This window comes from Dendropsophus ebraccatus, chromosome 2 (genome assembly GCF_027789765.1).
Source record: "Dendropsophus ebraccatus isolate aDenEbr1 chromosome 2, aDenEbr1.pat, whole genome shotgun sequence".
Classification (NCBI taxonomy): Eukaryota; Metazoa; Chordata; class Amphibia; order Anura; family Hylidae; genus Dendropsophus; species Dendropsophus ebraccatus.
Genome location: NC_091455.1, coordinates 10,363,540 through 10,375,999, shown reverse-complemented (window position 1 = coordinate 10,375,999; position 12,460 = coordinate 10,363,540). Strand labels below are relative to the sequence as shown.

The following is a 12,460-nucleotide window of genomic DNA, read 5'->3' as shown; positions in this document are numbered from 1 at the left end:
CTGTAATAGGGAGCAATAATGGTTCCCAGCTTTCCCACTCTACTTGGTTGTGTGTCAAGGAACCACAATGGAGACCACACAAGCTCTCCTCCAGCTTTCCTAGGCTGTTTGGTTATGCAGTTATATGGAAAACCTGTAAGAAGCCAACAACACCCAGCTTTCCCAGACACAGATATAGCTTAAGGGTGCCTTCACACGTACTGACTTGCAGCTTATTTTCCGCAGAAAATCCGCATGGTACAAATAAACGCACATAATACGCTGCTGTGGGAATACATTGCCTTTGAGTTACATAGTAATCATTATCGCAGCAGATTTCATTGCAACAAACTCGCATCGTGAAATCTGCTGCGATACGGTACGTGTGAAGGCACTCTAAAAACTGATGGACAGAATAATGTGACAGCATGAAATTATTTACAGGAGTCAAGTCGCCCACTGAGGTGCCCACCGCAACCCATCACAACCTGAGTATGAATGGGGTGGCTGGTGCCATGGTCATACCTAGAGGCTGGTATCCTTGAGTAGAGGGTCCTCCAAAGGGGTTTCTGCTTCCAAATCCACTGCCATCAACAGAGCCATACGACATGTTGGAAAACCGGATACAAGCTTAATGGAGGTGCAGGTGAGCTAGGGGAGAAGAGGAGAAGAAGATGATCAGTGACATCACAACTCCAGGCCTGTCTGATATCTACAGCTTAGATAGTAAAACCTGTGCTGAGCCCCCCTGTTACCCGCACTCACACAGTGATGTGACCCTCTTGACCTATAGCTGCAATGTCTTAGTAAATTCCCCCCATTTTTACCCCCAGCTTTTACCATTCGCTCTTAGACCGCCTCTATTTAAATGACAATACTTCAGCACAGCTGAGATTTGCTACAATGTATCAGATAATATTGCATCAGAAGCATCACTTCCATCTGTCCTGATGGTTTGATACAATGTATCAGCCTGGATTCTATCATGGATCCAATCGTAACAAGCCAAAAGCCTGTAAGGTGCACAGACACCATGTGTTTCCATTCAGTAACAGTAAGCAGAGATCTGGAGAACAGACGGATTGGAATATTTGTGCAGATAGTAATAGTAAAAGCGATTTTAAGAAACCATGTAATAGGTTTTATTAGGCAAAAAAAAAAATCTTTCTGTAGTCAAAAAGCTGTTTTCTACCTCCCCTCCCCCCTCACTTCTCATCTGCTCATTATCAGGCAAAACCATCTAAATTACAGAGGAGCAAAGTAAAGACATGTTTGCTGAGTCCATTATAACCTATGGAGGGGGGAGGGGCAGAGGGGGATGAGTGAACAGGGAGAGCAGAAAACCAGCCCTGCTCTTTGGAGACTGTCTGGGCACATAAAAAGCTGGATTCACAGGTCAGAAAGGTCAGTGCTAGTCTGGAAGCTTGGTGAAAGAAGATTGCAGGCTGTTGTGCTGTGCAGGGCTGCCTTTTCTCCTCTCTTTGCTCACTCACCCCCTCTGCCCCTCCCCCGCGATAGAACATAATAGACGTTGAAATCCTGCTCCTACTAAAGTAAAATTGCTTGTATTACTGATACTTGACTTCTACTGAGTTACGCTTTAAGTATATAATAGGAAGGAGCAAGACTTCCCCTGATCCCTGGTTAACCCCTTTCTGGCTGTGCTGCGGCAGTCCCTGCCACTCGCTCTCCATACTCACTGGTTATTACCCACAGTATCAGACCTGAGAGCACCTCGGGAGTGAAGCCAATAAAGGAGACGTTTATTGAGTGTGCGGTGATTTACGAGCCGAGAACTCGTACACCTACAGCGGGACGGCACTGCCGTCACACTGAAATAGTGAAATCCAATAGTGAATATTAACTACGGACTCCTGGGAATTACTGCGAATTACTACAGCCATCACCTTACAGTCAGAAAAACTCTGGTGAAAAACACAAAGTTTTAAACCAACTGGTGTCAGAAAGTTGTAATTTATTTCTGTTTTTTAATCTCCAGTCTTCAAATACTTATCAGCTTCTGTATGTCCTGCAGGAAGTGGTGTATTCTTTCCAGTCTGACACAGTGCTCTCTGCTGCCACCTCTGTCCATGTCAGGAACTGTCCAGAGCAGCAGCAAATCCCCATAGAAAACCTCTCCTGCTCTGGACAGTTCCTGACATGGACAGAGGTGGCAGCAGAGAGCAGTGTCAGACTGGAGAGAATACACCACTCCCTGCAGGACATACAGCAGCTGATACGTACTGGAAGAGTGGAGATTATTTTTAAATTATAGTTTAAAAAAAAACAACACACTATCTGTACAACTCTGCCCCAGTTGGGTTGAAAATTTTTCCCCCTGCGGACTGCCCCTTTAATGGGTAGTTAACAAGCATTTCTGCCAGACGGACAGGTTTACAAAGGAAAATTAACAACAATTGCAGTGATATAACCGATAGAACAAGCGTATTGAGGACTCATGTTAATATATTAGCCTCTGATCAATATTCAATTACGGTTGTATCCCTAAGAGCATTGTGTGAGATCTGCATTACTGAGTGCAATGATATCATCCTATACCATGCTGTATTACTCAGCACTAAAACCTGGGCCAGAGGAGGAGAAGAGGCCATTATAGCTAACTATAATGAGGAATGATGGGAGTTGTAGTATATCAACAGCTGGAGCAATACACATACCCATCTCTGCTTTACAGAAGCCCCGTGGACATAGGCAACAAAGGTACTCCAGCAAATACAAGACTACAACTCCCACCATCCCTGGACAGCCGAATAACTGGAGGAATAATATATAGACAATCCACTACCCTTAAAGGGGTAGTTCGGAGAAAAGAAAAATCCTTTTAAATCAAAATCAACTGGATTTGTAATTTATTTATTTAAACAAAATCTCTAGTCTTCCAGTACTTATCAGCTGCTGTATGTTCTACAGGAAATGGTGTATTTTTTCTAGTCCAGAAAGTTTTCTTTAGCGATTTGATACTGATCGGGACAGTTCCTGGCATGGACAGAGGCGGCAGCAGAGAGCACTGTCCCAGACTGGCAGAATACACCACTTCCTGCAGGACATACAGCAGCTGATAAGTACTGGATGACTGGAGATTCTTTTTAATAGAAGTAAACTACAATTCTCTGGCACTTACAGACACCAGTTGATTTAAAAGAAAAACAATTGGTGAACAATCCCTTTAAAAGGCTGTGCCTGGAAGTGTTCTGAAACTTTTTAGGGAGTTTTGCAGTCCCAGATATATTGCAGATTCCCATAGAGGATGCAGCGGTATACGGCAGGGATTGAGGTGGAGCAGTCACTGATACATAATATAACACTGGACGCCTGGTGTAAATTACCAGCCCACCCGGGGTACTAGAGACAGGAGGGCTGTGGGGGGGCACAACATGGATTATTGGGATTCGGAGGCTTCGGGGTCACCCGCAACGAGTGTTGGACTTTTAATCACCGTATGGATCGCTCCTTTGTTACCGCGGCCACATGGCAGGCGACGGCCGTCGAGACCAGAAGAATAAGTGTTGATTGAGTCCTCGCCTGACAGACATGAAAAAGGCACACGCCGGCGCGGCTCGATTGAGATGTTGACACGCAGTGTCTCTATGGTGACTGCTCCTATAGTCTGTGACCTACAGTAGAGTGGCTTTATTATACCGTACAAGTGACATCAGTGTATTATACTCCAGAGCTGCACTCACTATTCTGCTGGTGGGGTCACTGTGTACATACATTACTGATCCTGTACTGTTACATCCTGTATTATACTCCAGAGCTGCACTCACTATTCTGCCGGTGGGGTCACTGTGTACATACATTACGAGGTGAGTAGTGGTACCTGCAGTCGGTGTGAGTGAAGACAGGAGCCTGGGAACATTTAGCTTCACTTTCACCAATCTGGGTCGGGTGAGGTTTTTAGCGGCTCAGCGCCATTACCCGTCCGAGCCCAGGGAGGGGATAAGAGCGCTGTCTCCCGGGCCTTCCTATACACACACATATGCCTGACCTGGATGAGTGTGCATGTACCTGCCAGACACCTCTGTCCCCTCCAGACTCCCTGACAACACAAGGATTGGCCAAATAAAGCCCAACATGCCCGATCCTTCCTTCCTTCCCATTGCATGTGATGACAGCAGCTCCTCTCATAATGCTCCAGGACTGATATAATATATATACACAGTGGTATTGTGACTTGGTGTAAGAGCATTGCTTTGGTTTAAAGAGGATGTATCACCAGGTACATCCTCTAGAATTTAACACACCGATAGAACGGCGCCATCATGGGGAAGCCGGTGCCGCGGTCCATTTTCAAAACGGGGCCCGGTTCCAGCGTATGGCGCCGTTCTATCCAGTGGTACCGGGCCGTGCTGAAGCAATGGAGGTCAGACGGCCCGCCCCCCAGTGGGAGGGAATTAACTCCCCTCTATGAGTCATAGAGGGGAGGGAATTCCCTCCCACTGGGGGTGGGCGGGCCGGACGACCTCCAGTGCTTCAGCATGGCCCGGTACCACTGGATAAAACGGCGCCGTACACGGGAACTGGGCCGCGGTTCGAAAAACTGAACGCGGCATCGGTTCACCCTTAACGGCGCTGTTCTATCGGTGTGTTAAATTCTAGAGGATGTACCTGGTGATACATACTCTTTAAGAGCTCCCTGTACTGGGTGTGAGCACGAGGGGAGGAGGGACATGGTCTGAATAGCGGGGTCTATAGCTCTGTACTCTGACCCAGGAAGTAACTTATATATCACATATCCAGCTGCTGTGTTATCAGGGTTATACAGTTACTATACATTATAAACCACATTCTGTTATACTGTACAGTAACTTATATATCACATATCCAGCTGCTGTGTTATCAGGGTTATACAGTTACTATACATTATATACCACATGCTGCTATACTGTACAGTAACTTATATATCACATATCCAGCTGCTGTGTTATCAGGGTTATACAGTTACTATACATTATATACCACATGCTGATTGCTATACTGTACAGTAACTTATATATCATATATCCAGCTGCTGTGTTATCAGGGTTATACAGTTACTATACATTATACACCACATGCTGATACTATACTGTACAGTAACTTATATATCACATATCCAGCTGCTGCTGTGTTATCAGGGTTATACAGTTACTATACATTATATACCACATGCTGATTGATATACTGTTCAGTAACTTATATATCACATATCCAGCTGCTGTGTTATCAGGGTTATGTACTTACTATACATTATATACCACATGCTGATTGCTATACTGTACTGTAACTTATATATCACATATCCAGCTGCTGCTGTGTTATCAGGGTTATACAGTTACTATACATTATATACCACATGCTGATATACTGTACAGTAACTTATATATCACATATCCAGCTGCTGTGTTATCAGGGTTATACAGTTACTATACATTATATACCACATGCTGCTATACTGTACAGTAACATATCACATATCCAGCTGCTGTGTTATCAGGGTTATACAGTTACTATACATTATACACCACATGCTGATTGCTGTACTGTACCTTATATATCACATTCTGCTGTTTCTAAATGTTTGTTTCATTTGTTTTACATGTTATTCAGAATAAAAAATGATTATTTTTGGGGGTGTGGAACCAATTGTCTGCATTTCTATGATTTCTAATGGGAAAATTTGCTTTAGTTTAAGGAGTGGATTTGGATTACAAGCGCGGTCCCGGAACGAATTATGCTCGTACTCTAAGGTGTGTGTGTGTATTTATTGATTTAATTATATATATATATATATATATATATATATATATATATATATATATATATATATATATATTTCATAATGTCTCTGGAGGATATCAGGTCTTGATGATAAGAGGAGCGGCTGATACCAGTCACATATGATGTAATGTCCGGAAGTTATATCAGTACTGGAGCAGTATAGGCGGAGCGGCTGCTATCAGTTATAACCTCCAGAAACTTTACATTCTATGTAACTGATATCAGCTTCTCCTCTTATAACGCTCCAGCACAGATATAACCTCCAGAGAGATTACATCATATATATCAGTGCTGGAACATAATAAGAGGAGCGTAACGTAATATGATGTGATGTCTTCGGAGGTCATAACTGTGCTGGAGGGTTATGTGTGATCAGCCACTTCTCTTATAACGCTCCAATACTGATATTACCTCAAGACATTACATCATATGTGGCTCCTCTTATAACGCTACAGTACCGATATAACCTAAATAGACCTTTACATCGATATCTGGCAGATACCAGATGCTCCTCTTATAATGCTCCAGCAATGAAATAAACTCAATAGATTTTCACATGAATATTTGGTAGATATCAATCACGTACAATGTAATGTCTGGAGGTTATATCAGTACTGTAGCGTTATATGAGAAGTGGCTGATATCTGTTATAACCTCCAGACATTACATCATATGTGACTGATATCAGCCGCTCCTCTTATAACGCTCCAGTACCGATATAACCTCCAGATATTACATCATATGACACTGATATGAGCCGCTCCTCTTATAACGCTACAGCACTGATATAACAAGAGACATTACATCCTATGGGAATAATATCAGCAGCTCCTCTTATAACGGTCCAGTACTGATATAACCTCTAACACTCATATAACCTCCAAACATTACATCCTATGAGACTGATATCACCTGCTCCTCATAACCTCCAGTAACCTCAATATACTTTCACAAGACTATTTGGCGGATATAAGCGGCCCCCATTGGAATACTCTCGCACTATAAGTAGTTGTGTCTTCTGCTCCTTTAATACGCCTCTCTGGCGCTGCTGCCCCTAATGCCATCTTGTCCTTTTGACTTTCGACCACAATTACGTATTGGACCAGGAAGGAGGGAAGCGCCGGACCTTGTCTTCTCCTTTGTCTCTCCTTCCGGAAGTCTTCACAAGTTTGGTGCAATCAGCAGGATATTCATTGGGCGCCATGTCCCCGGCTGGTGAGCGTCACGCCGCCATTTACTGCGCTAACGCCAATTACGGCTCTCAGGCAGAGCATTCATGTGGGTAAATAGAGGCTGATTACATCTTAATGCTGGTATAAAGGGAAGAGCGAAACCGGGCAGCGTACGGGAAATGGGAAACATCTACAGGTGCTGTCGGGAGAGGAGTAAGGAACAGGTGCCAGGAACATCAAAGAGGCTGAAGACGATGACAGGCAAAGAAGTGTCTATATACGGCCAGGAGGGAAGACACACACAGGGTTAAATCATAACTACCCGTATACTTATACTCAGCATAAATCAGGGATACATTCAAATACTGCATATGGAACAACTCAACATTATCTCCACAGAACGGAAGTCTCTTGTCTGTACATGATCAGTAACCTCCTCTGTCCCTACTGATAGAGGGGGAAGAGGGGGATGCTGCTGCAGCAAATCTGCGTCAGAGTGAGTACACATGTGCAAGAAGGAGGAGGGAGATTCTGCTGCAGTATATCTGCGTCAGAGTGAGTACACGTGTGCGAGAGGGGGAGAAAAACAGTAGATTGTAAGCAGAAAAAGCTGGCTTGTTCATCTAGTCCGTCCTTCTATTGTTTCCTGTATTATCTTGTGTATATACAAGGCAGGTTTACATTCATTCACTGTAGATTTACCAACCACATCTGCTGGAAGTTTCCACCAAGCATCTACTACTCTAATATGTTTTTCCTCTTGCTCCTGATCTTCTCACAACTAACCTCTGACTGTGTCCCCTTTGTTCTTGTGTTGATTAACACACTTCCCTCCAGAAACTTGTTTGGTCATGTAACATGTAAAAAGGCTGGGGCTTGCATCAGGGGACAGGACCGTGAAGGTAATCTCTTCATAGCTGTAACCACTCTCTGTGCCCACATCTGTCCTGCTCATTCCTTCATACTCCCTGCAGTCTGTCAGTCCTTGTGTTTCCCATGCTCTTCATTCCTGTCTGCTCTCACACTCAGCTATGCACACTGCTGCTATAATGTGATGTACTTACACTAAACCATTCACACTGCTGTAAATAAAAGTATCTGTCACAGTCCTCCTGCACAGCTCTGGGATTCTAACTTTCTGATTGGTCCAGACTTCTGACAGCAGCCCTGCTTCTCTATTCTAGCCTGTTGTACTACGCTCCAGCAATATGGGAATCTGCAGCTCCATCCTGTATCTACAAACTGCTGCTGTGTTATCAGGATTATGCAGTTACTATACATTATATACCACATACTGCTATACTGTACAGTAACTTGTATATCACATATCCAGCTGCTGTGTTATCAGGGTTATACAGTTACTATACATTATATACCACATGCTGATTGCTATACTGTACAGTAACTTATATATCACATATCCAGCTGCTGTGTTATCAGGGTTATACAGTTACTATACATTATACACCACATGCTGCTATACTGTACAGTAACTTATATATCACATATCCAGCTGCTGTGTTATCAGGGTTATACAGTTACTATACATTATATACCACATGCTGCTATACTGTACAGTAACTTATATATCACATATCCAGCTGCTGTGTTATCAGGGTTATACAGTTACTATACATTATACACCATATCAGGGCTCCAGACTAAAAAATTTACCTGGGAGCCATTGGCTCCTAACCTGAAAAATTTAGGCGCCAAATAGAATATTTGGTCCCCAACATTTTAAACCATGTAAAATTAATGTTATGTTAAATGGGACTTACTGTGTGCAGAGGCCACGGCAGCAGCCTCCTCCTTTAGATCCTTTCTTTTCTTAGTTTGAAAACGTTCAACATGGAAACTTGCAACTTGACAACCACATACAGTCTGACAACCATATACAGTCTGACAACCACATACAGTCTGACAACCACATACAGTCTGACAACCATATCCAGTCTGACAACCATATCCAGTCTGACTCAGTACTTCAGCCTCACTTGGCTAGCCTTTTAATGAGGCTTACTCTTCTGAACTTGAACTTAAAGGGAACCTGTCGACCCCCGTGCCGGGGTGACAGGCTCCCAACCCCCCGTTAGAGCCCCCTATATTCACCTCATCGCGCCGGGTCCCGCTTCTGAAGATGGTCGGGTCACGGAGATCTCAGCCGCTGCAGCCCGGCGTGCGCTGAGAGATGAGTCCAACGCTCATAGAGAATGATGGGAGAGTCCAGCGCTCCGTCATTCTCTGAGCGTTGGACTCATCTCTCAGTGTGCGCGCCGGGCTGCAGCGGCTGAGATCTCCGTGACCCGACCATCTTCAGAAGCGGGACCCGGCGCGATGAGGTGAGTATAGGGGGTTCTAATGGGGGGTTGGGAGCCTGTCACCCCGTCACGGGGGGGTGACAGGTTCCCTTTAAAAGCTTGCAACAGTCTATACATACTGAGCTAGACTTCTGACTGCAGCCATAGTGACCCCCCACAAGATGTGTATATAGATAGATATATCTCTCACCTAGTGACTAATGCAAGGGACCCCCTACAATACAGACACCTGAGGGGCCCTGATAATAATAATTGTGCATATATCTATCTCCCAGTGTCTGCAGCCAGTTTGCCCTACACTTATAGATGGCCCCCTCCCCTTATAGATGACCCCCCCTACCCCCATTATAGATGCCCCCTCCTCCCCCCCATTATAGATGCCCCCTCCTCCCCCCCATTATAGATACCCCCTCTTCTCCCCCCCATTATAGATGCCCCCTCTTCTCCCCCCCATTATAGATACCCCCCCTCCTCCCCCCCATTATAGATACCCCCTCTTCTCCCCCCCATTATAGATACCCCCCTCTTCTCCCCCCCATTATAGATACCCCCTCTTCTCCCCCCCATTATAGATACCCCCTCTTCTCCCCCCCATTATAGATACCCCCTCTTCTCCCCCCCTTATAGATGCCCCCTCTTCTCCCCCCATTATAGATACCCCCTCTCCCCCCCATTATAGATACCCCCTCTTCTCCCCCCCATTATAGATACCCCCTCTTCTCCCCCCATTATAGATGCCCCCTCTTCTCCCCCCATTATAGATGCCCCCTCTTCTCCCCCCATTATAGATACCCCCTCTTCTCCCCCCCATTATAGATGCCCCCTCTTCTCCCCCCCTTATAGATACCCCCTCACCTTATAGATGCCCCCTCTCCCCCCCCATTATAGATACCGCCTCTTCTCCCCCCATTATAGATACCCCCTCTTCTCCCCCCCCATTATAGATGCCCCCTCTTCTCCCCCCCTTATAGATACCCCCTCACCTTATAGATGCCCCCTCTCCCCCCCCCATTATAGATGCCCCCTCTTCTCCCCCCCTTATAGATGGCCCCCTCTCCCCCCCTTGAAGATGGCCCCTCTTCTCCCCCCATTATAGATGCCCCCCCCCCTCCTCCTCTATGCTAAGCAGTATTTTAAAAAAAACAAACACACAAACTCACCTGACAACCCGCTCCCCCGGCGATCCTCTTCTTCTTCTGTCCCCGGCTGATGCGCGGCTGCCGGGGGTGTCCCGTCCTATCCCCGGCAGCGCGGCGCGTCAGTGAGCTCCTGTACGCCGGGGCTGTGACTTCTGACACAGGAAGCGTCTCTGACGTGCGCTTCCTGTGCCGGACGTCAGGGCCCCAGGCAGCTCACTGATGCGCCGCGCTGCCGGGGATAGGACGGGACACCCCCGGCAGCCGCGCATCAGCCGCGCATCTTAAAGAGACAGCGCGCCGCCGGGGCCAGTCGCAAATGGCGCCCAGATTAATAAATCTGGGCGCCATTTGCAAAAAGTCAGTCGCATTGGCGACCATTTTGGTCGCCATCTGGAGCCCTGCATATGCTGCTATACTGTACAGTAACTTATATATCACATATCCAGCTGCTGTGTTATCAGGGTTATACAGTTACTATACATTATATACCACATGCTGCTATACTGTACAGTAACTTGTATATCACATATCCAGCTGCTGTGTTATCAGGGTTATACAGTTACTATACATTATACGCCACATGCTGCTATACTGTACAGTAACTTGTATATCACATATCCAGCTGCTGTGTTATCAGGGTTATACAGTTACTATACATTATACACCACATGCTGCTATACTGTACAGTAACTTGTATATCACATATCCAGCTGCTGTGTTATCAGGGTTATACAGTTACTATACATTATACACCACATGCTGCTATACTGTACAGTAACTTATATATCATATATCCAGCTGCTGTGTTATCAGGGTTATACAGTTACTATACATTATACACCACATGCTGCTATACTGTACGGTAACTTATATATCACATATCCAGCTGCTGCTGTGTTATCAGGGTTATGCAGTTACTATACATTATACACCACATGCTGATTGCTATACTGTACAGTAACTTATATATCACATATTCAGCTGTTTCTGAATGTGTGTTTCATTTGTCTTACATCTTATTTTGCGGTGTGGAACCAATTGTCTGCATTTCAATGATTTGTTATGGGAAAATTTGCTTTCGTTACACATGGATCCAGCATGAATTATGCTCATAATAAATATAAATATATATATATATATATATATATATATATATATATATATATATATATATATATATATATATATATATATATATATATAGCCCAGCATATGAATAGCAGTGTTCGTTCTATGGAAATAAAAACAATGAACAGTACTGTATGTAATCTGGTAGACAATGTCTCGGAGCGCCCAATGATGATGTGAGAGCCTAAGTACATGACAAGCTGCAGACACTGACTCCTCGGGGGCGGAGCCAGCACCTCATTTATCTCAGCGAAAACTTCTATGTGCCGATCACCAACACAGCAAATTATAAGCTACAGTCTGTTCTTATTTGTAGTCGTAGTCCAGGTGTACACGATGATAAACGTGGTCTGCAAAGAGTATATCAGCGCTAGGGGATCGCCCTGCAGATCAGTGACCCACAAACTCGGTTCCCCTCCCCTAAACAAACTTTCCTCCCGAGGAAACCCCCCACCCTTCAAGACATACTCCCAGCCCTCCACCACTAGACAGGACAACCCCTGAAGAAGCCTCCACCCCCTCTTCCACAAAAAGGCCTACCCTATGCCCTCCTCTAAAAACCTCTTGCCCCCCACCCCCTCTAGACATAACCTCCGATCCCTCTAACCCATTCTCCAGACAGAACCTCCCCCCAAAGAAACCCACTTCTCAAGCAACACCCAACCCTATTCATTTTCCAGATACCCCTCTGATCTGTTCAAGAATCCGCCACTTCCAGACACCTACCCTCTCTTCTAGAAATACCACTCTAACCATCTCCCCCCAAGGAGGAACCCTGCGAGTTCCTTTAAACCCCCACTCCCTTACAACAGACCTCTCTGTCTCTCCTATCAAGAACCACGACCCTCTGCTGCTGTCACTGCACCGATACGATGTAACAAGTCCATCAGCTGCGAGCAGAACAGATCTGTCTCTTCACCATTTAGCCCATTAGTTCTCG

General features: G+C 45.2%; 1 protein-coding gene across 7 annotated transcripts in view; it reads right to left on the bottom strand.

The window, feature by feature from the left end:
* TSNARE1 (t-SNARE domain containing 1) overlaps positions 1 to 12,460 on the bottom strand; it is a 204,077-nt gene that overhangs the window by 158,568 nt on the left and 33,049 nt on the right. For all 7 annotated transcript variants that reach the window (XM_069957022.1, XM_069957021.1, XM_069957023.1 and 4 more), the window contains exon 3: positions 505 to 630. In XM_069957022.1, coding sequence (XP_069813123.1) covers positions 505 to 589 — 85 coding nt within the window. In that variant the 5' untranslated portion in view covers positions 590 to 630. The remainder of the gene's footprint in view (positions 1 to 504; positions 631 to 12,460) is intronic.